The sequence below is a fragment of the Festucalex cinctus genome, chromosome 9 (assembly GCF_051991245.1).
Source record: "Festucalex cinctus isolate MCC-2025b chromosome 9, RoL_Fcin_1.0, whole genome shotgun sequence".
NCBI lineage: Eukaryota > Metazoa > Chordata > Actinopteri > Syngnathiformes > Syngnathidae > Festucalex > Festucalex cinctus.
In genome coordinates this window covers 16683227-16710743 of record NC_135419.1, presented here as the reverse complement: position 1 = coordinate 16710743, position 27517 = coordinate 16683227, and the positions used below count along the sequence as shown (strand labels likewise).

The following is a 27517-nucleotide window of genomic DNA, read 5'->3' as shown; positions in this document are numbered from 1 at the left end:
AACCCGGCGACCCCCCCTTACAACAGGCCAGTTTCGTTTCCATCTACAACTGCAAGTGTGGATGCCGCACAAAGTCTGGTGGTGTGTGAAAGCACTTTCATTGGCAAGTTTCAAAAGTACTCGTAGCCTGTCGTATAGATACCTTATTTGCGTCAGGAAAAAAAGGGCTGATTCAACTCAAAATAAAGCTCTTGATTTTTAAAAAATGGCAACACTCCATCCATTTTCTAAACTGCTTGCTCCTCACAAGGGTCACGGGATGCTGGAGCCTATCCCAGCTGACTTCGGGCAGTAGGCAGGGTACACCCTGAACTGGTTGCAAGCCACACAGGGCACATAGAGACGAACAACCATCCACACGCACAAGCACACCTATTGACAATTCAGCATGCCCAATTAACCTGCCATGCATGTCTTTGGAATGTGGGAGGAGACCGGAGTACCCGGAGAAGACCCACGCAGGCACGGGGATAACATGCAAACTCCACCCAGGAAGGCCGGAGCCTGGACTCGATCTTGCGTCCTCAGTACTGGGAGGCGGACGTGCCAACCACTCAATCCACCCTGCCACACATGACAACACTCATTAACTGTAGGGATGTTTGATACCACTTTTTTTCAGACTAATACCAATACTCAGACCCTCACTACTCACCGATACCGATACCAAGTGCCGATACCAGTAGTACATTTTGATAAATGAGAAAATAAATCACTAAAACATATTTTTAAACAAAAAGAATCCGTATTCTGCAGAGTTTGTTGTAAAGTTGGCTGTTGTCAATTTTGAAGTATTTCCAAACCGGTGAAGTTTTGGTGAGAAATGCAGACATGCTCCGATGCTCGTTGTTGTCAAAACAGGAAGTGGTCCTAATGATTTGCCATGGTGTTAAACTGCTGCAGGGTAGCGCCAGCTACAGGCAAGGAGGACTCACTCAGTCCCCCCCCCCCTGGCTTTCTGGCTTTACGCCTCAATCAGTCAATCAATCAATCATTTCAACTGGCTGACTTAACCTCTCTCCATTTACGTCTTACCAGCCTATTTGTGGCATAGAATTACAAGATGTTAGTTTTCAAATGTAGGGAGTAAAAGTACCAATAGCTTCAAAATCGACTTTGCACTGTTCAATAGCATCCAATAAACCAAAATCTTGAGCTATCTTAATTGGGTGTCTCCACTCTTGTGGGCTAATCACAGCGAGGTAACCTTATCCCAACTCTTGAATGGCTTGTTGACATATAAAAGTCTACACACCGCTGTTTAAATGCAAGATGTTTGGGATATTACTAAAGAAAAAAAAAACAAGACAAATATATTTTTTGCCATTATTAATAGGATTTATAACTTGTACAACACATTCAATCTTTTTTTTCCCATCTTTTGGAGAGGGAACATGAAAAAAAAAAGAAACATGTTTTCAAAAGTGTGCACACCCTCCTAAAACTGGGGGTGTGGCTGTGTTCAGAACTAACCAATCACATTTCATGTCATGAGCATCAATTTGTACATTATCTTGTGATCACAAACACAAGCTAGCAAGTCAATGCATTTACCTTGATTCATGTCCCAAAATTGTGCTTTCATTTTTTGTCCTGTCTTCTAATTACTCGTAAAGAAACCATAATTTATTTATTTTTTTCCCTTCTTCATCTTTTTTTTTTTTTTTTTTTTTTAATAGACCTTACCTTGATTTAGGGTCCCTTTGCTGTCACAAAATGTATCACATTTTTTCTCATCAATCAACTTTGCATAGAATAAATGAATGTCTGTTGCCATGATTGTAGCCATTAACCACGTGCAAGTCCACTTTTGCTTTGCAGTCACGATCAAATTGCACTAATTGTTATGAAAAAGTCTAAAAACAATTATTTGTGACGTGATTGATTTGATGTACAGCAGCTGCCTCGCTGGTGGTGTCTTTCTTGGAACGCTGCTTTGAAATGGCCACATGGGAAGTGATGTATGTAATTATTTGGGATGATTTTGAATATGAATGGAGCAGGAATGCCGAGGATCCACTTTTAATGGCACAATAAAGGCCGAGCACCACAAAGCTTTTCTTTTTTTTTCTTTCTTTTAATGGCAGCATGGGGATGTGCTGCGGGCTCACTTTTGGCGTTGCCAGCTCTGAAGCGCTTGTAAACACATTCACACCTCGCGTCCATTTAAATGTCGGCTAAGTTATAGCACGTTATTGAAATAAAGAAGGTGCACGGGAGGGTAGGCGGGCTGCATTTGAATGCCGTCTGGCGAAGGTGCGCGCCAATCCACAAACCGGCCAACTTCTCAAAAGCACAAATCGCAAGCAAGACAACGACAGTTTCGTTTCTGTCAGGCAACGCGATCGCCACTGCATAAGCAGAAGATCATTGCGCAACGCTCGTGAGAGAAAAAAAAACGGTTTTTTTTTAACGCACATGAACATATTTTTTTATAATAAAATTATATGGGGAAAGTACAATATTAGACAAATTGAAAACACACAAATGCCCATTTAAGAAAAATTAAATGAACAGATATAGGCTATATTTATGAAATTAAATATTTTTCATTTCATGGTAAAGCATGCACAAAATGTACAAATGCATGTTTAAGATTAAAATACACATTGAAAATACAATTGAAATGACTATACATCGATTTTAAAACCTGACAAAATATAAAAATCCTATTTCATAATTAGAATCAATTTCTTTTAACTGCATTCAGTGCATTTTTGCGATTTCACAGAATTAAACACAAAATGCATGTTGAATGTAAAATAACAAAAATACATAATAATGATGTGATGATAATAATAAAATAATAATAATCCAATACCTTTGTAATGGCATTTAAATGAATTCCTGCACGGGCTGTTGGGGGTGAAAAGTGAGAGAGGGGTGGTGATGGAGGGTTGTGGTGGGGGGGGGGACGTTAACTGCTTGCGAAGGGAAGCCCGTGCATGCTGATGGTCCGTGGGATTACCCTATCAGGTGCAAACCGCTGACATGTTTCCACCCACCAGCGAGCAAAAAGCCTCCCAGTGGCCCAACGTGCAGCCGCAGACGCGCAGCTCATCCCGGCTGACAGCCACCTTTGGATTTCTTCTTCATTGTTAGCATTATTATCCCCAGTCAGGTGGAAGGACTATTTTCGAACAAACAACACTTTGCAGCATTTAAAAAAAAAAAAAAAGAAAGAAAGAAAGAAAGAAAATGGCCCGTGCAAGGTGTAGAACTGCCCCTCTTCAGGTGCACTTTGGGAACTTGTGATTTATTTGCCTCCTTCTTCTCGGAGAGGATATCATTCGGAGAGTGGGATTTTGTTTCTCCCGATTAATCATCTGGATAAGTCGTCGACAAGGAAGCGCCTCATGTTGCCTCGGGTGAGCGTGTCGCCGCCGGACTCGTCCACCGCCACCGCCGCCGCGAGAAGCGCGTAAAAGGCGCACGGGGAGCCGCATCGGAGCTCCAGGAAGGCGGCGGCGGTGGTGGTGGTGGTGGTGGTGGGTGTCCCCCTCTCCACGCACCCCCGCCTTCTTTCCCCTGTCGGTCGAGCGGAAGCAGGTGTCAAGATGTCGCCGCTGCCTTCCAGGTTCTTTTACCTGTAAGTGCCAAACCCCCCCAACTTCTCCCAAGTCCCTCTAAAAATCAATCTGCATTCTTTCCAATAGAAGTCGCTAAAAACGTTTGCATGTTGCGGAATTGCATTCACTTGTCTTTGTGTGTGTTTTCTCTCAGGTGTTTACATTTTCTGGTGCTCTACTTTCAGCTGCAGGTACGTGCAACCGTTCACCACCGAAACATGCCTCATAACAGAAGTAAAACGGGGCGTGTTTATAATAAGCAAACATGCTCTTGAATAAGAAAAAATTGATACATTGAAGCAGTTCTAAAATATATTTTCAAGTAAAATACAACTTACTTAAATGTAATGGGTGAGCAGGGCTTCCAAACTTAGTAATGCATGGCTGTGAGAGCAATACCATTATTGCATGATAATATATATGAAGAAAAAACATCATTGATACATCACAATATCCAACAATATTTTATTCAAATGATTCAAAACAGCATCATGATACAGGGATTGCGCCAAAAATCAATCGTCAAAATGGCACATCACAATATTTATGAAAGCTGCCAACAATATCATGATACATCAACTCCATGATAATCAATTTGAAAGCAAAGCATCTACAATACATAATGATCTCAATGGGAAAACTTTATGTAATGAAATTTGTTATTCAATTATGAACATTAAAAAAATATCGACATATGATCCAGTATCAATAATGTATCAAGAAATTCAGAGGATTTCTGTTTGTTTCTTTTTCTTAAACATGCTGAAACCAATCCATTGTCAGTCAACATATGCTCGGCAGTTGAGGTGAATTCATAAATTATTTTTCAAGATTAATATTGAGTTTATGACTGAACATGCAGTAGGTATGGCACACTGGCTGATTTTGAAAGTTTAAATATTTAATTTTATATATTTAAATATTAAACAAAAAATCTAAAAAAAAAAAACATTTGGGAAAAATAACTCCTAACTATATGTACAGTATAAAATATTTGAAAAAATGTAAAATAAAAAATAAAAAATTTTCTACTCTTCTATGTATATAAAATTACAGTATTTAAAAAAAATGCATATTGATTGCATGACTTACATATATAGGTCACATTGCTCCATTTCAAAATAATAAGAACATAATAATATAAAAGAAAAATGTGCTACTTTTTGTTAGATTCTTTTAAATGTGTATTTAGATATTGATTGTATAGATAAACATAAAAAAATGCATCCATCCATATGTGTGTGTCCATATGTCCATATAATATATATTTAAATCTAAAAGAAAAATGTCCAATATTTCTTTGTATACATGACAATATTTTTGAAAATTAATGTTTATGTTCTGACTTAAAAGACAGTAGGTATAACTGGCCCATATCAAGTTTAAATATCTCAAAGAAACATTTGTTTTACATCATTAATTTCTTCTGTGTTATTAAATTAATATAAAATTTATGAGCAAACAGAAGAAGGTCACGTTGACCCGTGAACATTTTTGGCATATCAAAGAGACACACAGCAGGCAAAAAAACAAAAAAAACACACACACACACAGATTCACCTTTGACCCCCCCTTGTACACACATGTGGATGTAATGACACTGTATGATAATAATAATGATGTCGTGTAAGTTTGGCGTGCACGGCATCTACTCGGATACAATTACGAGCGGACATAAAATGAGCACTCGTTCATGTTGAACACGCTTGCAAATCTCATTTAAGGCGTGTGACAATTAAGCACAAGTGTGTCATGGCTTGTATGTGCACTTCAATTAGCAGCATGCCTTGTGTTTTTACAGATACTCCAAACTGGGGGGGGGGTTAACAGTTCCTCTTTGAACAGATGCTTTACTTTTTTTTTTTTCATGGGTTGGGTGCTTGTTTTTTTTGTTGTTTTTTTCCTCTCTCTCCCTGTTTTACGAGCAGCGTCTCACTTTGAACCGTAAGCATTAGCAGGCGTCTGTGCACCTAATGACTCGCTCGGTCAGCTTCGGGAGAATGGCAGTGTACTGCAACACATTTATTTGACCCCCCCCCCCCCCCCCCCCCCCCCCCCCCAGACACGCACACACACACCGTGGTGGGCTTCTCCTACGCCGAGTTATGACCTGTGACGTTCAAACAAACAAACCAGAACATGCTACGTTTTATGTGAACCCGCATTTACTGTAACATGCATCATCACGTGGGCGGCACTGTGACCCAGTGGTTCGGACATCTGCATCGCAGTTGAGAGGTTCTCGGTTTGAATCTCATGCTGGACTCCAGCTTTCTCATGGACACAGAGTTGAAAATATTCATCACGATTATCTAATATTGTTATGTAGCTACGTAGCGTTTGTTATATGTAAGTATATGTTCCACTTATCCCGCACGCTGGCAGCTCTAGTTATTACCTTTTGCCTTTGATGATAATGCTGGTGTCATTGGAAAATCGCATATCAAAAAACTCAAATATGGAAGGTGGCATTATGTAAATGTAAATGAGCCCAATTGTGACACAACATTCCTAACGTCTCACTCACATAGACATATTTTTGGCCAACTCGTCATATGAGCCAATGACACAGGTGCGCCGTCTACCAAAATAGTCGACAGTGTCATCAGCGGGTCGCAAAAGAGATACTGGAAGAGTCACAGAAAGTCATAAATGTGAATCCCACTCAGGATATAATTTTGCCCATCGTCGTGCTCGTGATCGTGCACGCGCGCCGGTGTCAAAGCGTTAACGTGGAGGTGGATGCAACCAATCACTTGCAGCTTTTGAAGTCGTCAGAGTATCGTCTTTCAAGTGGTCTTTGAAGACCGAATGGAAGGAGGGTGGGTGGGGGTGCTTATGTCGTGGAGACGACGACGGCGGCTTGATAAAACGCGTCGGCGCTCAGCCGTGTTAGCCGCTTTTGCCTTTCCCGTGACAAGAAGTGCAACTTTGCACCAAAACACACCTTTGTGTTTGTTTGGAGATGGCCAGATGGGAGATAAATCCCTCAGCAGGCCTTTTTTTTTTTTTAACCTTTAAGCTTCACTTTAAGAGGGTTGATGAGAGATGATGCTGATCTTTGTCTTTGCTGAAGAGACTCTTGATATGTTTAATGCGCTTTATGCCACTTGTTCTCAAAGTGAAGTTCGAGAGCTGAAGCTTGGCGGCCCACAAAATAATTGGCATTCAATTATTATGTCGGAGATTTTTTTTAAGAGAATACCAACAAAAGGGAATCGTTGCGCTAATAAAACAAACATACTAAACCAAATACTCCTTCCTACTTTAGATTTTGGCAGATGACCAGCTTGGATATAATTGTGATACAACATCATAAAGCTGACATTATTACAAAAGTAATTTTGGTAATTTTTTATTTTAATATTACAAAATTAGGATTTTATTTTAGTGAAAAAAGACTATTCTCATAACATTACAACTTTTTTGTATACAATTAATATTTTTGTATTAATACAGAAATAACCTATTTTTCAATAGAAAAGGGCATATTTTATCAATAATATACCGACTGCCTTATTTATTTATTTATTTATTTATTTATTTAGATTAAAGCATCTTTTCCAAGATAAGTGGCAATAATCAAACTGTGTTTGTGCAAATCACTTTTTAATATCCTTTAATATCATATCCCTAGCCTATTAGCATAATTGCCTTAGTCATTTTTTTTGTAATGCTTTTGGAAACAAATTCCACATTCAAGAAAAGTACAGTTTGCAGATTATCATGACCCACATGACTAAACATTTGCACACACATTAAGAAAAAAAAACAAAAACATTTTAAGCAAGCATTTTTGTGTTTTTATAGATACTGTGAATTTAAGTAAAAAATCCATCCATCCATTTTCTTGACCGCTTATTCCTCACATGGGTCGTGGGGGCTGCTGGCGCCTATCTCAGCTGGCTCTGGGCAGTAGGCGGGGGACACCCCGGACCGGTTGCCAACCAATCACAGGGCACACAGAGACGAACAACCATCCACACTCACACGCACACCTAGGGACAATTCGGAGCACCCAATTAACCTGCCATGCATGTCTTTGGAATGTGGGAGGAGACCGGAGTACCCGGAGAAGACCCACGCGGGCACGGGGAGAACATGCAAACTCCACCCAGGAAGGTCCGAGCCTGGACTCGAACCGGAGACCTCAGAACTGGGAAGCGGACGTGCTAACCACTCGACTACCGTGCCACCATAAGTTAAAAATGACTTGGGCAATTATGTTTTTAAAGCTAATAATGTTGTTTTTCTTCCATTGTTATTACATTTTATAAGATTGCAATATTAACACTTTATCTTTGAAAAGCATACAACTTTAAGCTCCTAACTTTTTTTTTTCTCTCTTCATTTGTTAATAACTTTATTATTATTATTATTATTATTATTTTTTAGCAACTTTAATTCCTCAGACCTTTTGGGCTACACGTGGTTGTACTGTACTGTATCTTTAATTGGCGTGGAAAAATTCTCCCTTTTAAGTCGGTGCTTTTCCCACAAATATTTCTTACACCATCTGTGTGGCATCATCTTGCAACGGGGTAGCTGCCACGGACTTGTCTTGATCTGTGTGAAACAGGCTATTGTGATGCTAACCTCTTAGCGCCAACAGAAACTGGTATCCCCTTTTACCACTGCCTGTTGGGAATTTTCCACCTTTTCCCCCCAGGTGGGTGTTATATCTAATTAGCGGCAAGTTGCCCTGCACCTTGTGAGCTGCTAGTCCTTGGTGGATCCCATCTAAACTTCCTTGTTTATGTCCTTGATAAAAGATTGCGTTCCCTCGCAAAAAACTTTGCGAGAGAGAATGCGAGAGAGAGAGAAAGAACGCAAAGTTGTTTTGCGAGGGAAGGCAAAGTTGTTTTTTTCGCCTACCATATCACCTTAGGTGCGCCGTAAACACTTCCGGGTCATCTTCCATGTTACCAAAAGCGACGTGTAAACAAAGCAGTGGGAAAATACATACTCCATCCTCGTCGCTTTAGGAAAGCTTTCCCACTGCTTTGTTTCCTGTTTACAAACGTTCCATCCTCGTCGCTTTTGTTCACATGGAAGCTGACCCGGAAGTGTTTACGGAGCACCTAAGGTGACATGGTAAGCGAAAAAAACAACTTTGCGTTCCCTCGCAAAACAAGTTTGCGTTCCCTCGCAAAGAATCTTTGCAAGGGAACACAAAGTTTTTTTCTTTTCTACCATGTCACCTTAGGGGCTCCGTACGTTTTCAAGTAAAGTACAGATGTCGGAAAAATCTAGTTGCACCGTACATTGAACTGTCAAAATGACATCACCGTTTTCATCACAAATTTTTTTTCACCTGGTGAACAGTCTTCTACTTCTATATTCTGACTTTTAAGGCTTCATTCTAGCGTGGCCATCTTTCCCATAGCTTTCGCTGGATGTCATGAACTGTCCCGGGTTAGAACAACAAGAGCTCGGGGTATGTAGTGCGTATGTAATTAGCCACCTGAGAGCCGCCGCGTAAAGAGCCATTACCGTGCAATTACGATCGGCGTCCAGCTGTGGAGACCATGTCGTGCCGCAGATTCCCGGGCTTCCGAAAGTATACGTTTCCCCTCACGCTCGCGCTTGTGATGACACCGCCCCTGCGAAATAAGTCGGCAATTTCCTCGTTTTTACATCCGGTCTAAGGTGACTCGTAAACATCAGACAGGTCGATACCTTGGGGAGTTGGATGAAAAAAAATGTTTTCCGTGCAGGACGCCTCAAATACAAATACCTTTGGTACGAATGTAATAGGTATAGTAGGTAATACTGTGAGTACATTTGCCACCACTCCAATCTTCCGCTAATTCATAGAGCCTGCTGGGACCCGCAGGCGGATATTTGTTTGATGATAGTGCCACTTCAGGTGTATAATTGCTTGTAGTGGAAATGCATGTAAATCACATGCCCCCCGGGCGCAGCATGAGGCTGCACTTGTTGCTCCAAGTTTTTTTTATCTTTCTTTTTACCAAAGTTCATCAACACATCCGGCAGTTAGCAGCTTGTAAAAAGAATTCAAATCCCACACGTGCCTTGTTTTTCCTGGCTTGTTTGAGAAGATTTGTTGTAGGGCCGTTAAGTTTGGTAATGAAGTCCAGTTTATTGCTAAGATTTTTTTTGTTTTTTGTAATGGGTTTTGTTTCTGCTGAAGCGCACTACTTGTACTAACAATGTGGCTTGGAAGGTAGCATTTTTCAATTAAACAAAACTTAAATTTACATTAACAGTCAATATAAATGCAATTTTTTTGGTCTTATTTTCACATTACCAGTATGGCATTTTTTTTTTTATCTATATCTTGAAGGCCTGTCTCTAAATTCTTCCTTGTTCGCCGCCTCAGGAGTCGCATCAGAGCTCCGCCGACTTCCGTTTCTACATCGAGAACCACACGAGGAACCCGGACGACCTGAGCCGCAAGCAGGTCCGCATCTACCAGCTGTACAGCAGGACCACGGGCAAGCACGTGCAGATCCTCGGGAAGAAGGTCAACGCCAACGGAGATGATGGGGGCAAGTATGGTATGGGAGAATTCCTGTGCATCTCACCACACGTCACACGATACATTACACTATATTTTTCCATGTGTAGGTTCCCTTTTATGACAGTTCATCTCAGGGTATATTTATGGTAAATACTTAAGTCAATTCCTATTAATGTTTTTGTTAGCTACCATATGAACGCTTTATTATCACCAAGGGAAAAATGAATTTCACACTGTCCAGCAACCAATCACTATTCCCTATTTTATTTTATTTTTTATTTTTTTTATTTTTTAACCTGTTTTCCATAGAGCACTGTTAAAGTCCGCTTGCATTAGGATAGTGAGCTGGCAAATCCATGTGGGAGCTGTGGTTAAAAGAAAAAATAAATAAAGTTGCATTATTTAGTGTTTCAAAAAACCCCATAAAGGATGTTTAGTTTGTTGAAGGATTGAAATGGCTGCATTACCAATGTGCTTATGTGCTATTTAATGAAGACACCTTTATATTTCAAAAATATACTAGCTTGTTAAAATAGATGTGCAAAGGAAAGCAGATAAGCCTAGTAGCTAGCAAAGGCTAACTAGCTAGCTAAGAAACAAGCTTGCTAAATCAGATAAGCCGAATACCTAGTCAAGCTTGATCAGTATTATGAGTAAACTACTCAAATTGATAAGTTACGGAGCTAGCTAAGATAGATCATACAAAAAAAAAAATAGATTGCTACACTTGATAAAAATACGTAGCTAGCAATGATGTGTCCATTTAATTTGAGAAGCTAAGAAGCTAGCCAAAAGCGGAGTAGTTTGTTAAACAGATAGCCAAATAGCTGGCCAAGAGATTGATTATGAGCAAACTGATTTACTAAAAAAATAAGCTAAGTAGCTAGCTATGATGGATCAATACCAAACTAATAAAATCGATATAAATTGTGAACTGTAGTACAGAACTTGAGAAGCAAAATGGCTAGCCAAGAGCTGAGTAAAATTGCTTTCTAAAATAGGTTATCGCCATCCATAGCACAGGAGTGAAACGGTATCACTTAGCCAGGCAGAAAAAGGTGAAACGCCAGCTACCAAATATGGTTCCACATACGCTAAAATGGTTAGCAGCTCACAACAGCTGACTCTGGGAAATTGCTGTGCTCAAAAAATGTTTCCTCACTGCTTGTTGGAGCTTGAGTAGAAGCAGACCTGTTTTTTTGTTTTTTTTTCTCCGTGCGAGGAAACCTTGCCAGTTGCGCGTTTCCCCTCCGCCTCCCCCGTCTGCCCGTTCAGCTGCAGTGCCTGGCACCTGCCAACTCCCAGCATTTACGCTGCCCTTCAGTCCCCAAGATGTATGCCGTGCCGTCCTTATCGCAAATTAGCGTATTCATTATTTTTTAGGAAGCGGTGCTCCTTCACGGTACTCCGTCACCCGGGTCGCTTTTAAAGAGATCAAATCCACAGTCTGGGACATTATGCTCCATTTTTTGACAGTTGAGGTTAAAGGATGGCCGTGGCCTGGCGTCACATCGCTCTTTATTCTTCTCGCCCTTAATCTCCCTACAGATTAAATGTGTCTACTTACCAAGAAGTAAATACAGGAGACCCTAGTTCTCCTCCATTGCTGTTACTTTTAGTATATCTCATTCTCCACTTGGTTCCATTGCTTCCTTTTCTTGTTGCCCTCAGTCTCCTTTTTACTGAGTTGTAACTACAGGAGAGCCACATAGCATCGTTTTGGACGACGTCTCAGGATTGTTCCCCCCCTTTTCTTTTTTTGTTCGAAGGCGTTAATAAAAGCACCACATGCCCTCCTTTTTGTCAACCTAATGCCACTTGCTACGACGACATTGATTTGCCGGCAGATTACGCTTAATTAGCGCAGCTTAGCGGACGACAACTCAAGAGGATCCCGTTAAGTTTGACCAAAGCGTCTTCTTTGTTTTTGAACACACACAGACAGAGAGAGCAAGGGACCTTTGGAATACAAAGATACAAAGTTGGGGCCTACTGGAGCGCAAATGATGATTTCTTGAGGTCATGTTTTTTTTTTTGTATATCCCTTTACTGTCATAGGAATCCAAAAGTAGTCTATTGTTATGTTATAGAAACAAATTCATACATGTTATAGGATATATATTTTGTTTTAATATTTTCAGAATAAAAATTTATTTTTTTCTAGAAAGATATGTATTTTGCTAGGGTAAAAGGTAATAATTTTATGAGAATAAAATTGTAATATTAAAGTCCAATTATAACAAGGAAATACAACCACATTATATCAAGTGGAATTTCAAAAATACTTTACTCCGTTGCTCTTTAAGAAAACCCTTGCATTAAAAAAAAAACAAAAAAAAGTCTTGTGTTATTGGGATAAAAAAAAACTATTCACCTAATATTACAATTTGCTTCTTCTAAAAATATTAATTCGTTTTCATATTTACAGAAATCAAGTCATATATATTTTTTCAAACCAAGTTTGCCTGAATAAAACGTCACAATCTTATTAAGATTAAGTCATAATTTTCAAAAGTAAAGTCCTTAGCATTTTAACAAGGGAATAACATCATGTTTTAACAAGATAATTTAAAAGTAAGTTATTATTGTAATATCACAGACCATTAAGGAAAAGACGCCTTTACGGTCCCAATAATAGAACTAAATGGTTAAAAAGAACACACCCTGAGTTTGAAAAAAAAAAACTTCATTCTTGTAATAATACATTTAAAAAAACAAAACAAACAATTTTAGTCATGCAGCGATGTCAGATTGATGTGATAATACGTCAATTGGCCGAAAGTTAAGGTATGTAATTGTAATGTATGATATTGGCGAGATACAAGATTGTTTTGCGGACCCCCAAGCTTGGGCATCACAAACCGCACTTTGAGAAGCACTAAAGAATCCAGACGGCATAAAAACCAGCAACCCAAACTTCCAGTGGCTTCTTATAGATCATTTCTTCCTCCGGCTTGTCCCCGTGTAGTTTAAGGCTTGGGGGGGGTGAAGGCAGGGGGAGCCCATCCCCATCCCCATCCCCGGGGCCTATTCTGTCCTGAATGGCCGCCCTGTGTGTTAAACAAATGGATCATCTTAACTTTTTGATTGAGTGAGCACAGACTAAAGGCAGACTTGAAACCTAATCCGGCGGGGTGGGGTGGGGGCACATAACCACTGCGCAAATGTTTGGCGGCCCTGCTCGGAGGGCCCCCGTCACAGACAAAGGGCCACAGCGCGGGGGTTAACGTCGGAAAGGGGGAACGGGGTGGATTACTGCTGTGTCATCTTAAAAGACGCTGTTGATTTTTAGCATGCAGACAAAACACACAGCTGTAAATCTCAGACACTCTTAACGTCACTAAGCATGTTAAATTTACGCTCGATTTATGACAAAAAAAAAAAATACAGTTGATATTCAACAAACGTGTGTGTGGTTTATTTTTTTCTGATAAAAACAAATAGAAAATACATTTGTTGCTCAGATACTTTTCAGAAAACAATGATTTTTTTTGTTCATAAAATCAAATCTGGGGACGAGTAATTTCTACGTATCTGATTATTTAATTTTTTTTCTACTTTTTTTTTTTTTTTTTAATAACAGCTATACTGAGGATTTTTGCTGCCCTTAGTCTCCTTCTGGATAAAAGTGTAGCTCCTTGCTAAGAAGTAAATACAGCAGAGCCTCATTCTCCTCCAGCATTGGCATTTCCTAAGCATGTCTTGTTCTCTACTTGGTTGCTGTGGCCTATTTTCTTGATGCCCTTAATCTCCCTTTGGATGAAATACTCCTCTTTACTGATAATTAAATACACAAGATCCTTACAATGTTTGTCAGCGTTTCAGTGTCCACTTGGCATTCGTCCTCTGTTTTCTTACTGCCCGTAGTGTCCTTCCAGGTAAAGGTTGTCTCCTTGCCGAGAAGCAATGTAGCAAAGCCTTGCCTTGCCCGTATTCTCCTTTCAGATAAAATTTGTCGCCCTTCAGAGAATATAGCAAACCCGTGCTCTCTATTCTTTTTTTTTCTTTTTTTTTTTTAGTATTCTCCACTTAAGTACCCCAGTTTCTTTCTGCCCTCAACCTCATTTTGGATACAATTGAAAAGTGAGTGTAAATTAGAATCAATGTAAAGGTCGAATTATAATATCGGTATTTTTTTTGGGTAAAAACGTGCAACATGCTTTCATTCTCTAATGTGTTCTTTCTTTCTCCTGTGTTTTTTCAGCTCTTCTGGTGGTGGAGACGGAAACGTTCGGCAGCCACATCCGAATCAAAGGAAAAGAGAGCCAGCACTACATCTGTATGAACGAGAAGGGCAAAATAGTCGGAAGGGTGAGTTGGCCTGTGAATTCGGTCAAATCAAAATGGGCATTTGTGAGAGGGAGCTCTTAATCCGGATGACAATCCCCCCGCCCCCTCCCCCTCCTCAAAACAAAACCCCTTTGATAACTCTGGGCCCGTTCCTCCATTACGTAACCGGATCGCTCAATTAGCCGCCGCAATGGCCACAATGCGCCTGCACAGATAATGGTCACTTAGGAGGAATGCAATTATGTCACCTGCTCACGCCAGGTGGTCTTCTGGGGCGGTTTGGAAGTGTGTGTGGGGTGCTGCGTCCCGGAAAAGACGCTAGCGGCCCCAGAGTATTTCTCATCCGAATCACCCACCAAAAAGCTGCGTCATGATGGACAATGACTTTTTGCTTGGTTTTAATGACAATGGTAATCAACAGAAAATTACAGCACACATTATGTTATGTAGTGTTTTTCTTGCTGCCCTTAGTCTCCTTTCGGATAAAATGCATCTCCTTCTAGAAAAGTAAATACCACACAACCTCACTGACATCTATTATTATTTGTTAGCATGTCTCATTCTCTACTTGGCTGCACCACTTTTTTTTTTTTTGCTCATTCTCCATTTGGTAAAATTTTTCCACTTGGCTGCCCTTAGTCTCCTTTTCGATTAGTCTCCTTTTCGACAGTAAATGCAGGCTCTTGTTGTTTTGCCTTACCTCTGAATGCATTGCAGTATTACCCCCAGCCGTAACCACTTTGCCACAGTGCCCCACTTTCTTGTTGCCCGCAGTCTCCTATTGGATAAATTTGCAAAATAGAACCATATTTTTTCAGTTTGAATCCGTAAATGAAGGTCTTTTTATTCAAAATGTCTTTTCATTGTTGTTGTTTTTTTTGTCAGCCCGACGGCAGGAAGCAGGAGTGCGTGTTCGTGGAGGAGTTCCTGGAGAACAACTACACGGCGCTGGTGTCGGCCAAGTACAAAGGCTGGTACCTGGGCTTCAACCGCAAGGGCCGGCCCAAGAAGGGCTCGCGCACCACCCAGCGGCAGCAGGAGGTCCACTTCATGAAGCGGGACCCCAAGGGCCGCGAGGACCCACTGGAAGAGTTCCGCTTCACGCCCGTCACCAAACGCACGCGGCGAGCCCGCCGGCTAAAAGCCAGGAGGAACTGATTGACGGGCGGATGTTTGATTGACAGCACTCAGGAGGGTGGGACACTCCATGGACAATCTGGTCTTGAAAGAACACTTTTTTTTATTTTTCTACTTGATGCGTCCCGCCGTCTTATTTATACGTACGGATGAACTACAGGAAGCTTTTGGGGACGGCGTCTTTGTTGACCGTCAAGCCAGGAGGTGACGCAACGCCGTAAAAACCAGCCAAGCGGGATTTATTGGAATCTTGTTTGTGTTGTCCCGCCATGACGAGGACGCCATACTTTCCACTGGAAGAGGACGCCATGGAGACGGGAGGAAGAAGGCGGGATGCCGCCACCGGAATGACTGTGTTGCTTTGAGTGCAATATTTCACACAGCATTCTATTTTTTTTTTTACATTTTGTACCTGATTCCACGTCTTCCATCTTTCATCGCAGACGCACTACTGGACTTGCCTTTTGTTCTTTTTGGTGATGAAGACTTCCTCTACCTCCTGGTTTCTTATTTTCCGAGTCATCAGCGAACTCTTCATCTGGTAATTTCTGCTGGGACGCTCATTTAGTGACTTTGCCACCATCTCCTCCTCCTCTCCAGTAACGTGTACTCAACTGTCTACTGGCAACCTTACTAACAACGTGACACACATTTATGACCTTTTTTTTTTTTAAATGTAAGCAAAAAATAATAATTTTATGACTATTATTAAGATATTTATTGCCTCCCCTTTGTAAATAAAATGTGATAAGTTTTATTTGGCCTCTGTTAATAAAATGAGGACTATATTTTAAATCAGTGTTGATGTCTTTATTGTTATTAGGGATCATTTGACTTGAATTCCCAAGTTGCACTTCGAGCTCTGAATTCACTCAGAATGGCCTCTTCAAACCAAAATGGCCGACTTAATGTTCAATTCCGGGCATGGTTCTTAACCCCGGGTTTTCACTGGATGCTGTTGCGGTGCGGTTGCGGTGCGGTGCGTCTTGACTGCGTGCTCCGGACGGGTCAATTTTTTTGTCAATCCACACCGGCTCCGCACAGCTGCGGTCCGGCAGCTCCGTCGCCGCCCACTTCCCAACGTGTCTCGCGGGACAGCGCGCGCGCGATCATGTGGCATTTCACAACGACAAACATACAGAAAGTCTGCTCAACAGAGAAGCAGAAAGATATGAGATTCCATGCAGCATCCTTTTTTTGGTTGTCCTTGTAAAGTATATTAATAACGAGAGTCGGGTCAGTGCGGGTCCACTCTTTATTTCTGTCTTCCGCGTCCGGCTGCCGCTCAGTACGGCAAGCGAGACGGGCACAACAAGCAATCGCGAACATCAAACTCACAATACATTACAGTCCTTATAAAAAGGAATGTGCCGTGTCATATATTATTTTGTGGTTTTCCACCTCCAATATAAACCTCTCCTCGTCCATGTTCGCTGGTGTCTAAACCGTGAATGAGCACATGGCCCGGCGACGCCCACGTCACGTTTTGATGAAAAACTTGCGAAATAGGAGCTGGCGAGTATTTTATTCTGAAAGGTAACCGGAAATTTATTTTGAAACTGCCTCGGTCTTCCTGTCCCGCTCGATGTGTTTTGTGCTAGCTTGCCATTTGCCGGAGGCCTACCGCTGCGGCGTCCGGCAAAAATAGAAAATAGGCTATCCTTGCGGAAGGCTTGCGGCACGCCGCAGGCCTTCCGCAGTCGACACGCAACGCACCCGCAAGCGGTGTAAACTGCACCATTCGAATGAATGGAATCTAATTGCTTGCGTCGCCGGACCGCACTGCAACCGCACCGCAACCGCATCCAGTGAAAACCCGGGGTTAGACTTGTTTTTTTTCCTGCATCCTGTAAACTTGTTCACCTCCGCCAATTGTCAGGATAATCGCTAAAGCCGATGTTGGGGGCTAATTTTCTCACTTTCCAAGGGGTAGTTCTGAGTATGAAATTGTTAAATCAAAACATAAGGGCCGGATTCCAGTTCAATTTCTAACTTGTATTTTGAAGGGTTGTGCTGGGAATCCGTATAAGATGTAAACATTCACCAAGATACACAAGCTTGCTAAATTTGATGAGTTTTTAATCATATGAGGACCCCAAAAAGGCAGTGACAGCCTTTGCACTACTTCATGCCCACAGTCTCATCCTGGATAAAATTTGTACACGTCTCCTCTTGGATATGATTTTTCTCCATAGATTAGGGAATCGTATACAGCTCTTAATGCTGTACCATGATGCTCCGAAGTCTCCTGTATTCCAAAGTGCACCATGTTGCTTTATTGCTGCCCACAGTCTCTTCTTGATATCCAAGAAGGTCCTTACGTTAAATAAATAAAAGCAGGCTCCTGTTGCTGTGCTTTAACTGCGGACGTTGGACACTCCAGTCTCCATTTTGATACACTGTCCTGTTTTCTTCATGTCCACAGTCTCCTCATGGATAAAATGTTCCTCTGTAAACAAGCCAAGGGGATGACTTCTTATGAGTTGAAAACAAGCCTCTTTAGTTGTACCTTAATTTTGGATGTTGCTGTTTTACAATCAGCAGTCTACACTTTTCCGCAGCATCCTGTTATGTTGCTGTCCACAGTCTCCTCATGGATAAAATGTTTCACCATAGCTAAGAAAAAAAATGTATACAGGCCACCTTAGATCTTGATCCTGTCTTACAGTCCACCGTAGCCCGTTTTTGAGCTGGCCGCAATCTCTTCTGGGATAAAATGTGGAAATATAGGAGACAATAGTTCTCTTCTCCGATTGGCATTTAAATGTGCCGCAATTTTTGCAGTTTCTTGCGGTACTACTGGAAAACAGCGTATCCCAAACCGAGGCCAGCCTTAAAAAGCATGATGGAAACATTGCTCAAATATTTCGGGATCATACCGATGAGCGAAAAAAGCTCAAAATTGCCTTGCTAACCTTTGAAAGCCGCTAAAAATACTGTCTCCTTTTTGTTGTAAACATGCAAACGGCGTGGACATTTCTCTATGTTTTATGAAAGGTGCTGCAGGAATGTGCAGCGGCATGCTTTCCCCAACGCTGTTTACAGGAACCGTCAGACTGAATGATGAAGCCACAGCGAGGCAGAAGAAGGAAGAAAAAAAAATACTTTGGGTTTGAATTCCCAGAGCTGCTTCCTTCCATTCGGACCCCCCGGGAGACCCCCCACCTCACCCCGTCCTGCTTTACCTTTGCGGGTACGTGTGGTCGACTTTTAACAGCAGATGACTCACCGCTAACATGATAGATCAGCGCTTGTCTCCGATGGCGGAGTTAAAGCAGAAAAGACTTTTAGGAATGTTTTATGTCCCCCCTTGTTGCTTTTTCATCTTGTTGACCCCCCGACCGCCCCCCCCCACCCCCACCCCCCACATTCAAACTCTATGCGCTATTAAACCACTGTTTCCCAGTGGCGGGCATCAAGTTTCTGGGGCTTCAGTGGGTACTTAAGTGACCTAATCCGTCAAAATAATGTACAAAAATGCTATATAATTATGTGCTACATTAAATAGGAAAAATTCTAGAGATGGTTGAGTACCGATACCAGGTATCTATTGGCGCTTTTTTACCGTACCGGTTCCACACCCAAGCGGCAATTTTTGTCCCCAGAAAGTTAGTATCTCCATTTCCACGGGACTTTTTCGGGTTCCGTTGTAACCGCTGTTTAGAACTCTTTCGGCAGTGCTTCTGCTGCGCTGGATGTCGGGGGACTAGCGGGGCCGTGAAATCACCTGCCGTCAGCAACGCCGCAAACAACGCCCATTTCCTTGTTTTAAGCGAGAAGAGGAAGAGGCGGTCTTCGCCAAAATCATAAAAAACAGTATATCCAATAAATATAATAATGTTTTACAACAACGCTGAACTGTCCGTCCATCCATTTTCTTGACCGCTTATTCCTCAACAAGGGTCGTGGGGGGTGCTGGCGCCTATCTCAGCTGGCTCTAGGCAGTAGGCAGGGGACACCCTGGACTGGTTGCCAGCCAATCGCAGGGCAACGCTGAACTATATTTACAATTTAAAAGGTACTTGTGGATGGTTTTGTAACGTTTGCGGTTTTAAAGAACATCGCGAGTGCCAACGCTGGCTGGTCGTGTGTTCCCATTCACTTGAATGGGAGCTCCAGCGGCAGAGCTCTCCATTCAGAAATAACTTCGCGAGCCGGTCGTGAATCGCAATATTTCATCCATGGTGGTCCATATTAAATTGTAAATAGGGGTCAATGTTGGCGCGACTTGCCACTCGTGAAATGTTATCTCAGCAATGCGGGAGTGCAAGCTTGGCTCGGACGGTTTAAATGTTGCCCTCCCTTCCTGCCGTGCGCCAGTTGTAATGGAAAACTGGCGGTTGCGATGTGGTTGCGTGAGGTTGGTGTGATACCTGTGCGGGACCGATGGAAAAGCGGCATATATCAGGCCAATACCTGGCCTTATATCAATTTATCGGTGCACACAACATACCCGTATCGACCGCCATCTTGGATTTTTATGATCAGGAACTATTTGGGAATGTTTTTTTTTTTTTTTTTTTTACATCCTTGTGTGACTCATCTCAACTGTAATTGAATGTTTATTAAAAAAATAAAAATAAAGAGTTTAAAGTCACACTTTAGTCTTGTCCCTGGGTTTTCATTCAGTCCTGTTACTCTAATACAGAGGTCTCCAAATTGGGTCCTCGAGTTTTCCATGTTTCTCTCCACTAACACACTTGATTCATGATCGGGATCGTTATCAGGCTTCTGCAAAGCTTGCTGATTCGCTGATCATTAGATTCAGCTGTGCTGAAGGACAGAGACATAGAAAACAGGCTGGATAGGGGCTCTCGAGGACCCAACTTGGAGACCCCTGCATAAACCTCTCTACAAAATTTGGAATATGCTATCCGAAAAAAAATATTTAAAAATATTATTGCAAAAAACAAAACAAAAAACAGCTAATAATTGAATCTGTAGGGGTCGACTGTATGTGTATTCTCAGATTTAGAGTTGAGAAAAGACAGAAATTTAAATTCAGTTTGAGAGCATTACAAGTAAACGGCACCGGTTCGGGTGGAATGACCCCTTTATTGGTCATTGGGCTACTTTGATGAAAACATAACTGTTCTCACCCAGTATATTCCGAACTTTTGCGCGTAGGGTACAGTATGTCTCCTTTTGAGTCAGTTTGACACAAAGTGAAGTGGAACTCCCCAAAAGGACCCAGAAGAAAACGCCTCCGATGCTTTTTCTGTTTCCCGTCGGCATACCTCAGCGTTACCCAAGTGTGTCAAAAAGTGCATATTGACATTTAAACCAATAAGGGGAGACGCCGTTTTTTTTCCCCCCACTCCTTTTTTGTGCGTAAACCTCCCGCCAGGCTTTTCTCTGACTCCACCTTTGATCAGTGGGCCCAATCACTTCCAAACGAAACATAGAATGGAGCCCTCACTCTCTTTCAAGCTTTAAATGCAGCCTCGCTTGCCAACTGGTTGACATTCTATTATTAGGGCGCACACAATGGATACAGTATGAGCCGCGGAACGCGGCGAGTGAGAAAAAAGGCGGTCGCCGCCACACACTTAACAATTAGCCGTGCCAACAGAAATGTTTTCGCTTTTTAACAAGATTTGTCTCGGCGAGTTTTAGCGGAGGTGAGCGAGACGTTCCAATGCAAACAAAGCTCGATTACAACTTTTCACGACTCGTCATTTACTGTCAAAACAGGAGCGTGGCCACTCATGGTTTCAGGCGACCGGTTACTCCTTTTTAATGTATTTTTATTTTTCTTTTAGCGCCGTGGCATCGTCACGGAGGAGACAGTGTGTGACTGTAGGAGTGTTTTGAAAGGATTACCAATGTGCTTACTGGATGTACTCAGAGTAGCACTGGTGGAAAACACAGAGCAATGCGGTGGACTTTGCAATAACAGCTATATTGTAAACCACAATGTCGCTGGGTTCAAATGCACGCATGTTGGGTTCATATAGAACTAAATTGTCCATCAGTGCGAATATGTGCGTGTGAAAGCTCGTCTATGTGTCTTGCGACTGACAGTCTACGCTGTACCCCACTTCTTTGTTCAATCATTTTTAAAATGACAAAAAGATGGAACTATTTAAAAAAAAAAAAAAAAAAAAAAAAAGATCCATTATGCATAAGAGAATCTATTAAAACTCATTCACTGCCAGTCATTATAGAAAATTTTTACATTTCCAATACTCACGTGATATTACATTCAATAATTATATATAAACCGAATCTACCAAATAACAGAATAGACTCCCTACTTTTTGTCCCGTCCCGTTCTTTTATAATTGACAGCAGAAAAATGTAGGTTTGCCAAAATACAGCCATTTCTCCCATGGACTCTGAAACTGTGTTTATTTCCTATAAAATGGGGCAATGATGTCATCTACCGGTGGTTGGGCATCAGTAAAGTTGTTTCCAAGTTTGATATTTACAGTGGAGCATGCTCAGATTCGCCCCCATTTAGCACCGCTCTAAAAAATACAATTGACAAGTATACTTGTCAAAGGCAGTGAATGAGTTTTAAAAGCAGATCTATTATGCATGTCCGCCCCACGGTCGGCGGAAGGTTTAGGGATCGAATCTCGGTTTTTCTGTGTGAAGTTTGGATGTTGTATAGCTGGCTGCCGTTACCATGACGACCCGAGGCAGATTTAGGGCGTTGTGACTAGGCAAGCAGCTACTTAAACGCCACGCATGCACTCACGGTCAACAACGAGGCACTTTAAAGTATCCACACCAACGCAAAACCCCAGACCGTACACTGGCCATCAAGTCTGAGTGTTTTTTTTTTTATTTCCCTCCTGGCACTTTTGTCTTTCTCACAGTGATGTGCGCACAATCATGGCTGACAAATGTTTAAATGGTCCCCTTCCTCTTTCACCTTTTCTCTATGACATCTATGCCATACTCATGGCCGACAATGGGGAGCTCTAAAGTGGCCATGCTTGCGTACTATCCGAAGGGAAGATGCATTTTCAGGTTGTTGAAACAACTAGCTAGGTAATTGCGTGAGGCAATTACTCTGCATAACCACTGATACCACTGAAGGGTGACTCATGCTGAACTCCAAAGTGTGTCAGGATAGCGATGTTTTAGCCACACCCAAAAAAAATCAGGAAAACTAAAACGGTGAAAAGCAGTTTTATGAAATATCTCCACAAATGAGCACTACATAAAGTAGTTAGCAGTCTTCAAGTTTTCGGCAAATATCATAAAACATGTCAAATATAGTGTCATCTTATTTTTGCCAAAATGCGGCTATGGCCATTATTTTCAGAAGGTGAGTGTATATCAGCGAAGTGCACGTTTATTTAATTACGTTTGCGCATGCGTGAAAATCAAGTTTAAAAAAAAAAAAAAAAAGTCTGGCTACCAAAACATCCGTCGTTTGAATGGCGAGATTGGGTCCTGCAGAGCTTGCTGATGAGCTTAAATATGAATCAGCTGTGTTGAAAGTGATTAAACGGCTTTCAGCCTTACGTGACAAAATGACAGGTGCACTTGGTGCCATTTCTAACTATCCTAATTGAGCTTATAGGCAAAAAAAATTTTTTTTTAAATTGACAAAATCACCATTGCAAAGCTCAAGAAGACAGAAGTGTCCGCTTGTAAACCTCCGTTCACTCTTAAAATTTTCCAGACAGCAAATAAAGATCCAAACGGATGTAAAAGAGGCTAAAATTGAACATTTCCTGAACACATTTATTTTGTCAATATCTTGAAACCGAGGGAACCTACGGAAGCATCACAAAGCTTGCTTGCGGACGTACATGTAACAAAACTAAGGGAGTGATGGTCATTTAACTCATTCACCGCCATTGACGGATAAAGACGTCAAATTATACATTTTTGCTGGGCTGGCAGTGAATGCGTTAAGAACCTGCTTCTAGCCCCATTTCCCATTCCAGCCCCTCAGTGAAGAAGGATCCTACCAGTCTCTTCCTTTCGTGTCCCGGTGTCCCACCTCGGTCAGACTCCCGGTAAAGTGCACACATTCAGACAAATATTAAGCATTTAAATAAGCTAGCTGTAGTGTCCTAGTCGAGGCCAGTCAATAATGACATGGTTGAAATGGTCCAAATCAGAGCTTCCCCCGTTAGCCTCCATTAGTTTTCAATGAAAAGTTGGTAGTCAGCTACTAACGGGCATACCCATAATGCACCGCGCTGCCAAGATGCGCACTTCGCTCTTTAGAAAAATATCTGTGAATTCACTTTACAGGGTCTCTAAAAGATGACTTTATGTGAAGATGACGTCTTTAACCCAACTAGACGCGAGCACGGGAATAACACGCAAACTCCGGAGCCGAGATTGGAAAACCCGATCCTCGGGACCTGTCACCGCGCTGCTGCCCTTCATTTCCAATCACAGAATGTTTTTCAAACATGATTTCGCCCTCCCTGATATTCACACGAGTGGAAAAACAAACACAAGTTTGAGAATGCGTCCTCCATTGAATCATGTGGCTGGTGTCCATTGGTGGGAAAGTGCTGATTAATTGTGTCATAGCTCTGTGAGAAAGTACGCCCAGCGCGAAGCACTAATTATGGGCCCGGAGCAGAGGGGGGGCGAGAGAAAAGAGGGGGGGTGAAAAACTCGACGGTGAACAAAGGCTCATGTCATATCTCAAGACAATGAGGTGGCCAAAGAATGGCAGCAAAGGAGAAGTTAATGAGCTGTGTCACCTGGCATCTGACTGAGGACGCTCTTGTTCACATCGACCAGTGTCAATTCAAGATGACAAACACTTCCAATAGCTGTTGTTGTTGTTGTTACTATTGATGCTGGTGGTGCGCTTAAAGCAGGGGTGTCAAACGTGTTTTCATGGCGGGTTCGTGTTCGCCTCAGGGCGTCGGTCATAACGAGGAAGGCACATAAATGTGTGGGGATGTCCCCATCGCTTTTCTACGGGATCGGGTCATACACAAAGAGTCACTTGCATTCGTACGTACATATAATCTTAGTTAAAAGTGGATAAAGTAAAGCAGGATCTCAAATTTTGGGGGGAATATCACATGTACTGATAAAAAAAAATATAACAGGAATTGCCCGTTTTCGAGACAAAAGTTGAAATGCTGCTATGACAAATTCATATTATTTAGATAAAAACATGAGGATGAAGTCATATATTTCAAAAAAAATATTTTGTCGGGGTGAAATCATAATATTATGAGAATAAAGTGGTCATTGTTAGAGAAAGTCACAATATTATGACATGTATCTTACATATCATTTAATGTCCATTAGCATAAGCTGTGCCACGCGGGGCCGCTTCACAATGTTGTGTGCCCTCGCCGTGTTTACGCTCACGTCGACCTCTCGCCTGAGGTCTCTTCCCAGGTCCCCGCGCCGCTAATGCGACACATGTTTTCATGGGCCAAGACAAGCAACCCCGCCATGGTGGCTGCTCTCCACAACTAATGATGTCAAGTGATTCCCGCTCCACCAAATCCCCCTCTTTAAAAGCGGGATAAAAGAAGGGGTCAGCGCGGGGGGCTCGGGGAGGGGTCGGGGGGAAACAAGAAGGAGGACAACTGCGCCAATCGTATCATTGGATGAGTTTGAGTTTATTGATGCCATTGCTCATTGTGGCGATGTTGCTTTTAATTACTGCCCTGGATTCCCCGCTGCAGTTTACAGTGAAAAGTGCTTTGCCGCCATCTTGTGTGGGTCAGTTAAGTAATTCCTTGATAAATAATAAATGGTAATAACAACAAATAAAGAGCTGGAAGTAGGCACACTTTGCCTCGTCTCAGGTTTATAAGCCTTTTAGTAATGGAAATTTGAATGCAGACACATGAAGACATACTAAAACAATGCTCACATGAATATATTCTTATATATCCTCTGTGAAGAATGGCTAATATTAGCGCAGCTTAATGAGAAATTTTGATGAAGTTTTGACATATGTTCTATGCAGCCCCATTTGATATATTACCGTACTCTGGTTAATATTGCATTAGTGGAATATGAGTTATGCAGCAAAATCCAGCCATTCTTATCCATTTCAGGGAGCGGCCATTTTGCCACTTGCTGTCGAGTGACTGTTGCTCAGCTCACCTTCAGAAAACAGGTGAGCTGTGATTGGTCGTTGCTCGACCCCCTGGGCAACTGTGATGTGGCAAAATGGCCACCCCGAGATGGATAAAAACAGATTGATTTTTCTGCATAACTCATATTCCACAAATGTCATATTAATTAGAATGTCGTGTTTATACCATTGAGGTAACATATATTATTGTCAAGAAATGTTGATGGTTGACTTCCTCTTTAAATTTACATTGTATTTAATTATGTCATTACTGTATGGTTAATAAAGGACGTATGTAAAGTATGTTAAAGTGACATTTCGTATTCTTTTTGTTGGCTATTTTGGGGAGGCTGGAACGGATTAATGGCGTTTCCATTCATTTCAATGGGGAATGATGATTTGAGTGACTGAGTAAACGAGCATAGTTACAGAACCAAGTACAACATTGTACCTTCAAAGTGTCTTTTGATAAGTCTTATCTTTGATATGGTTTGGATGATGAATAAACGAGGGTTGACAGTATCACGACGAGTCCGAGACGACTCAAAGTAATGGAGCATAATGATGTCTCGGCGTGGTGATGGCATTGGGGGGGGAAAAAGGCCCCTGAAGCTCTCAGGTCAGGGGTTGGACAATGTGAACATTCAGCTACTTAGCTTCCTTTGCAACTTTGTGACAAAATGTGTTTGCCCAACACCAATTAAGATGCCTGTGTGTGCGCTCTGGTCAATGGGTTTGACGGGGAGGCCGCTCCAGCGACGTGACATGTCCCTGAGCACGAACAAGCCGGCCTGTGTCCTCGCCGCCGTAATTGGTGTCCCTTGCAATGCGCCGCTTCCCAGGGTCCCGGCCTTTGTGTGGCCATGGCACTGCTAAATGAGGGGAGTCAGGGCTTTAATGAAACTCCTGTGAGTTTTAAACAAACACACGGCGACCCCCGCTACAGCCCAGGGTGGTGAGTAGAACAGCTGGGAGTCGGGGGTGGTGGGGTGGTGGGGGAATAGGACTCGGAAGGACCTCCCTACCATCCCATCGGCCATTGTGGCTTTGAGTGACATCCTCTCAGGAGATCAACTCCGCCAGGATGGTGCTGCCGGTGGCCTGATTGCGGTGAAAATGGAATGTATGCTCATGTAGAGGCAGGATGGACAGCACGGTGGTTTACATGCCTGCCTCACAGGATAAGGAATAAGATCTTGTTCCTTTCTGTCTCACTGATATTGTATTTGTGCAAACGTCTTAGAAGAAACTATAGGACTAACTAAAGAAAGACTGGTTAAACTGGTACAGGACGGGTAAAACTGGTTAGGCCAGCTTGTGACGTCCCTTACTTGGCCACGCCCCTTAAAGGCACACATCTAACACTAGAATACTACAGTACATATAGTAAGTATGCTTTATAAAAATAGTTTGTTTTTTTAGTTTTTTTTAAAATAAATTTTATAGGACACGCTGCTTGTTTTTCTTTATTGAAGGAGAACTCAAGGCAAAAATAAATCTGTGCAATAATGTATTCTTTGTGCTGCGTGTGTATTCCGATCAATATTGCGTTTGTGGAATAAGAATGAAGGAGATTAATCTATCCATTTTCATCCATCTCAGGGCACTGCCATTTCGTCCTCTAGCACTCTCTACTGTCGCCTGAATTTGGCATCACAGTGCCCTCGGGCTCGCATTGCGAACATCATGTGACCAAACCCAGGTGAGATGTGATGTATCAAATTCAAACTGAGTGTATATTTGCAAAAGTAAAAGAAAAAAACAACAGAGTTTGTCCGTTTGAACAAATCTTGTCTTTGTGGTGTATTCAATTGAATACAGGTTGAAAAGGATTTGCAAATTTCCATTTGACTCCCGAGAGTGGCTGGGAAAAAGACCGCGGCGGCTCTCAGGCAGGGAAATCTCTGTCCGATTTGTCAGTGGGGGGCTCTTGAGCGGCGTGTTGATGTTGTGCGGCTAATGTGTTTGCGCTGGCTGCGATAGAGGGGATTAGCTCCCTTTGTGGTG

General features: G+C 42.1%; 1 protein-coding gene and 1 long non-coding RNA gene across 2 annotated transcripts in view; one reads left to right on the top strand and one right to left on the bottom strand.

Annotated features, from left to right (window-relative positions):
* The first annotated feature begins 2953 nt into the window (after positions 1 to 2953).
* On the top strand, positions 2954 to 16198 carry fgf24 (fibroblast growth factor 24). Its single transcript, XM_077532562.1, has 5 exons — positions 2954 to 3589; positions 3724 to 3760; positions 9913 to 10090; positions 14258 to 14364; positions 15229 to 16198. The coding sequence occupies exons 1-5, from the start codon at positions 3558 to 3560 to the stop codon at positions 15499 to 15501; spliced, it is 627 nt and encodes a 208-aa protein (XP_077388688.1). The 5' UTR covers positions 2954 to 3557; the 3' UTR covers positions 15502 to 16198.
* LOC144026062 (uncharacterized) overlaps positions 13631 to 27517 on the bottom strand; it is a 32244-nt gene continuing 18357 nt past the window's right edge. The window contains exon 3 of the long non-coding RNA XR_013285035.1: positions 13631 to 14330. This is a non-coding gene — a long non-coding RNA (uncharacterized LOC144026062). The remainder of the gene's footprint in view (positions 14331 to 27517) is intronic.

Bases quoted from the DNA above. Each gene is read 5' to 3' on its own strand.
- fgf24 (XM_077532562.1), top strand. From the start codon at position 3,558: ATGTCGCCGCTGCCTTCCAGGTTCTTTTACCT. The intron at 3,761-9,912 runs GTACGTGCAACC...TCGCCGCCTCAG, and splicing joins TGCTCTACTTTCAGCTGCAG to GAGTCGCATCAGAGCTCCGC. The intron at 14,365-15,228 runs GTGAGTTGGCCT...TTTTTTTGTCAG, and splicing joins AGGGCAAAATAGTCGGAAGG to CCCGACGGCAGGAAGCAGGA.